Raw genomic sequence first — 5,625 nt, 5'->3', positions numbered from 1 at the left:
AGAGGGCATGCCCTCTACCATTTTATTTATTTATTTATTTATTTTTTTTTGTTCTCTGTTTTTATGTTCCTGTATCTGTATTTTGTATTTTCATCTCTTTTTATTTATTTTTTTTTGTATTATTTGTAAAGTGACCTTGAGTGTCAAGAAAGGCGCTGTTAAATAAAATGTATTATTATTATTATGCGCCAGATGATTAAATTCAAAGCAGCAAAACATGCTGTCCAGGGTTTCCGCGGATCATTAAAAATAATTACAATTCATTAATTTTTTTGGATTTTTTCATTAATTTCATAAATTTTTATGGGATTTCGGTGTAACAATCAACATATACCGAACCGAACCGAAAACCGTGACCACGAAACCGTAAACCGACCCAAACGGTGGATTTTGTGAACCGTTCCACCCCTAGTAAAAACTCATAACTACTTTGAAAAACTATACATCTTTTGTTATGTTTTTCACAGTTGGAGGTAGTTTTTCACCTGTGCAATGCTTGCTGGGTTAATGTTGTGGTTAGGTCCATAGACATAATATTAGAGTAGACCCTGTATCATCGTTTTCACCAATGGGCGCTGAGTTGATTTGGTGGAGCCATCTTGGGGAGGTCAACAGCTCCGCTCGGTGTAATGTGTTGAACAGGCACATAATCAATTTTAATCAACTTTTGGGGCTTTTTGACAAGAGAGGGTTCAGGTGGATCTGGTGTAACCTAGTAAAAATAACTATATAGATAAGTTTCTCATGCACAAATATAGTGAAGGATCTCTAATCTGTGATAGTAATGTATTGGTCATGGAAACCTTTACCTTTTGAAAACTAATGACAGAGAGGGGGATAGGAGTGGGTTGTGGGTTATTGGTTGTGATTTAAAGGTGTTAAAAGACTGATCTGTGGCTGACAGACGCTGTCTATTGGAATCATGCCTCAGCAACTTTGAGAAGAACAGGTTCTTTGCTCAGATAAACATAGAAGTCCAGCCCATGATACCCCATGGTGCTGTTGTGCAACTTTTATATATTTATTGCCCACCCCAGTAAGGCTGTTAAATATGTTATTTAATAAGGTAATATTTGGACTGTCATATATTGTTTATAAACACGTCCTACTTGCTGTGTGTTAGAACAACAAATAAAAGTGTTAATTGAGTTCAAATCATGGTCTTAAAAATAATTCTGCACAAATATGGAATAAGGTTCATGATGGCACGGATGCATTAATGAACTCACAGGTATATTCGTCCATCTGTCCATCCGTCAATCTTTTGTATAAATTATTACCTGCAGTTCCAGTTCGTCATCATAATCATGTAAATATTCTAGTCACCATCTTTAAAAACTGCTTCTTTCACAGAGATTTGTCCTCCTCTGATGCTCGTCATGAATGAGTAAAGTTCATAGAATCTGAATGAGCTTCAGTGACGCTTTTGTGATTTGCTTTTGTCCACATTTCATTTAGAATCAGACACAACTACAGCTAAAAATCAGGTCAGCTCTTACAGGATATTAGCGAATACATGAACTAATTTCATTACAATAAGTGAAACTAGAAGCTTTTGTGAAAAAGGTGTCATTCTACGCTGCTGTAAGAGGAAATTATTAGTGCTGTCAGAGGAAAATTGGCTCCTGTGCAGAAAAGTGGTGGGTGTATATAAAGGCCTTTAATTGGTGGAAGACATGAATCTGATCACATTAAATTCGCTGAAGCTGAAAAATCTGGCTGTTCCTGGTCGTTGTTAGGTAAAGAAACTGTAACAAGATCATTTGTAATTGAAAACGGAGGAAGTTTTGTTATCATTTAAGACTTAGACAACCTTTATTGTCATTTTGTATACAGTCTAACTTCGGGACTTGTTTGTGAGAAGGAGGACAATTCAATTCCAGCTTGCTAACAATGAAAAATATTTGACCAATAACTTAAAAAATGCAGTATTATTCCTCTGAGGTCACAGACCAGATTCTGGGGCTTCAATAACTCTCTCATTTCCTTCTCTTCTGTCTGCAGTCATTTACATCTGTGGGCCCCTGGAGTCATTCATGAGCATCATGAAGCTGTTCCAGAACGAGATCCAAGACCCGGAAAACTACGCCATCTTCTATCTGGATGTGTTTGCAGAGAGCTTGACTCATCGCAAACCGTGGCTGAAGGCCAACTTCAAATGGGACGATGCGATGGAGGTCTTTAAGGTAAGAACAGAGAGCATTTTAGTGCAACCAAGGTAACAATAAAGAGAGAGAGTCAAAGACAGTTAGATGGAAACCTTAATAAAAAAAAATAGAGTTGAACATTTTAAGTTCAATCAAAACAAACATGGAGTCTCTTATGAGTTCCATCAATTTGGTCAGAAGAGTTTGGAACCGAGTCTCCCAGTCAGAAGAGACAATCCCTCCCGCTGTCAGTTATTTTCTCCACTTTAGGGAGTTAAATTCCTGTGTGACATTAATGAAGGAACGGGCGTGTTTTTACAGGAAGCCCTTCAGATTAGCGCCGTCTGAAATAAATTCACCTGACGCAGATGCTGTTCACCTAATTTATCTCCCTTAATGCCACGCAGGCTCCTCTAAATTCTCTTAATTTATTTTCCACAGCGTCTCGGAGGAGACTGCATTACCTCCAGATGTACTCTCCTCTAAAAACACGTTACAGTTATTTGGTTTTGCTGCTCATTGCATAATTTCTCTTATTTAATCTCTAATATGTGAATTGCTTAGATTTTGTTGCCTCGCTGAACTTTTTCACATTTTGTCACCTTACAGCCACTAACTTTGATATATTATTTCTGGAATTTTAAGTCATATAACAAAATACAAAGTTTTTTTTCTGTTATTTAATGTCTTTTAATTTGATTTTCCTAAATTAGAGCTTAAAAGTGTTTCTTGGGGATGTATCTCCTGGTTTCACTCACCCAGAAGTGAATTTTATTCTTATTGTTCTTGGTAGAATTGCTCAAGTTCAAAGCACCGATAGACTTTCTTTTGGAATTTAGATCTGTACTTTGACTAGACCAATCTAANAGGACAATTCAATTCCAGCTTGCTAACAATGAAAAATATTTGACCAATAACTTAAAAAATGCAGTATTATTCCTCTGAGGTCACAGACCAGATTCTGGGGCTTCAATAACTCTCTCATTTCCTTCTCTTCTGTCTGCAGTCATTTACATCTGTGGGCCCCTGGAGTCATTCATGAGCATCATGAAGCTGTTCCAGAACGAGATCCAAGACCCGGAAAACTACGCCATCTTCTATCTGGATGTGTTTGCAGAGAGCTTGACTCATCGCAAACCGTGGCTGAAGGCCAACTTCAAATGGGACGATGCGATGGAGGTCTTTAAGGTAAGAACAGAGAGCATTTTAGTGCAACCAAGGTAACAATAAAGAGAGAGAGTCAAAGACAGTTAGATGGAAACCTTAATAAAAAAAAATAGAGTTGAACATTTTAAGTTCAATCAAAACAAACATGGAGTCTCTTATGAGTTCCATCAATTTGGTCAGAAGAGTTTGGAACCGAGTCTCCCAGTCAGAAGAGACAATCCCTCCCGCTGTCAGTTATTTTCTCCACTTTAGGGAGTTAAATTCCTGTGTGACATTAATGAAGGAACGGGCGTGTTTTTACAGGAAGCCCTTCAGATTAGCGCCGTCTGAAATAAATTCACCTGACGCAGATGCTGTTCACCTAATTTATCTCCCTTAATGCCACGCAGGCTCCTCTAAATTCTCTTAATTTATTTTCCACAGCGTCTCGGAGGAGACTGCATTACCTCCAGATGTACTCTCCTCTAAAAACACGTTACAGTTATTTGGTTTTGCTGCTCATTGCATAATTTCTCTTATTTAATCTCTAATATGTGAATTGCTTAGATTTTGTTGCCTCGCTGAACTTTTTCACATTTTGTCACCTTACAGCCACTAACTTTGATATATTATTTCTGGAATTTTAAGTCATATAACAAAATACAAAGTTTTTTTTCTGTTATTTAATGTCTTTTAATTTGATTTTCCTAAATTAGAGCTTAAAAGTGTTTCTTGGGGATGTATCTCCTGGTTTCACTCACCCAGAAGTGAATTTTATTCTTATTGTTCTTGGTAGAATTGCTCAAGTTCAAAGCACCGATAGACTTTCTTTTGGAATTTAGATCTGTACTTTGACTAGACCAATCTAATATAGAAATGTGATTTTATCCAAATTATTCAACTAAAGCCTCTGGCTGTATGTTTAGTGTTGTTGTCTTGCTTGATGCTAAATCTACCCTCTAGAGTGAGGTCTTTTGCAGCTTCTAACAGGTTCTCTGCCATCCTAAAGAAGAGCAAGCCCTCATCATGATGCTGCCACCACCTTGTTTCGCACTAATTCATACATAGAGTTTGAATTTTGACGTAAAAAAATGCACATTGGTCTGATCTGACTACAGCATTCCACAGCATGATACTACCAACACCATGTTATCTGTCAACCTCAGATTTTCAAGTCTTTTATTGATATTCTTAATTAGATTTAGATCTTAACTTTGACAGGACCATTCTAACTAATGAATGTGCTCTACATTTTAGTTTTTGGTTAAGTTTAGCTTCTATTTAGTAACCAGAGCAGCCTGCAGAAACACATTTTTCTGATTGTGTAAAGTAAACAGTGTCAAAAAGACATCTTTCTCCTCCACCTAGCAGCTATGCACCACTGGGTGTAAGTCTATCACAAAAGATCTTGTGAATTTGACACTAACGAGTAAGAGGTACACTGATACTTACTCATTAGCTGGCATCTCCTGTCCAGTTAGCCCCTTTCAGGGTGAAACTGCCGGTACACACCCATAATCTGTTGGTGTGATTGATTTGGAGATAGTTAAATGTCTGGGTGGCTGGCCATAGAGAATTACATAATGTTAACACAAAGCTAGTTTTCTGGGTCACAGCAGAGCCAAAGGGTGCAGTGAACTAAATAGACAATTAAAATCTCACAATACCAACTACTGTCTGAGGTGAACAATGCTTCAATTGTGCAAGAACCTTATTAGTGCATTTTCTGTCAAGTGGGGATCTACCAGTGTTTAATTGCTTGCTAACATGAAGAAGTACACAGAAGTCGGGAGATTTGATGGTGAAGTTAAGCTCACACCTTTTCAGGTTTGCTGCAGAGAAACAAAGTAAAATCAAAAGTGATGAGGCGCCTCCTTAGATGTTTTTGCTTTCTGTAACAAACGGTTCTTTACTCTGCTAATGTTTTTGAGCCAAACTATGTTTCATGCAGAATAAAGTTGTGGTATGACGCTAGTCTGGTTCATTTTATTTTACACCTCTCTCTAGCCCCAGATCCTTACTCTGTCATCTTAGAGTTTTCAAATTGCATCCCTACCTCTGCAACCTCGCCATTTTTTAAAATCTTCTTTTAAAACAGTTTAAGCTTGGTTTACTGGATGGAGAATGTTTGTGAACAAGTTTTTCTAAAGATTTCCTATTTGATTTTAGTCTGGACTTTGACTTTGCCATTCAGTTCAGTTTCAAATTTTTATTGCAACAATTCCCAACACCTTATGTCAAGGAATTTACAGAGTCAGTTTAAATAAATCGTACAGACAGATTTACACTACCGTTCAAAAGTTTGGGGTCACATTGAAATGTCCTTATTTTT

General features: G+C 37.3%; 1 protein-coding gene across 1 annotated transcript in view; it reads left to right on the top strand.

Annotated features, from left to right (window-relative positions):
- npr2 (natriuretic peptide receptor 2) overlaps positions 1 to 5,625 on the top strand; it is a 115,649-nt gene that overhangs the window by 16,730 nt on the left and 93,294 nt on the right. Inside the window, exon 2 of the mRNA XM_015373194.1 lies at positions 2,005 to 2,186. Within this exon, the coding sequence (XP_015228680.1) occupies positions 2,005 to 2,186 (182 nt within the window). The remainder of the gene's footprint in view (positions 1 to 2,004; positions 2,187 to 5,625) is intronic.

The sequence above is a fragment of the Cyprinodon variegatus genome, unplaced genomic scaffold (assembly GCF_000732505.1).
Source record: "Cyprinodon variegatus isolate N-32 unplaced genomic scaffold, C_variegatus-1.0 Scaffold82, whole genome shotgun sequence".
Lineage (NCBI taxonomy): Eukaryota > Metazoa > Chordata > Actinopteri > Cyprinodontiformes > Cyprinodontidae > Cyprinodon > Cyprinodon variegatus.
This window is presented reverse-complemented; position numbering and strand designations above follow the sequence as displayed.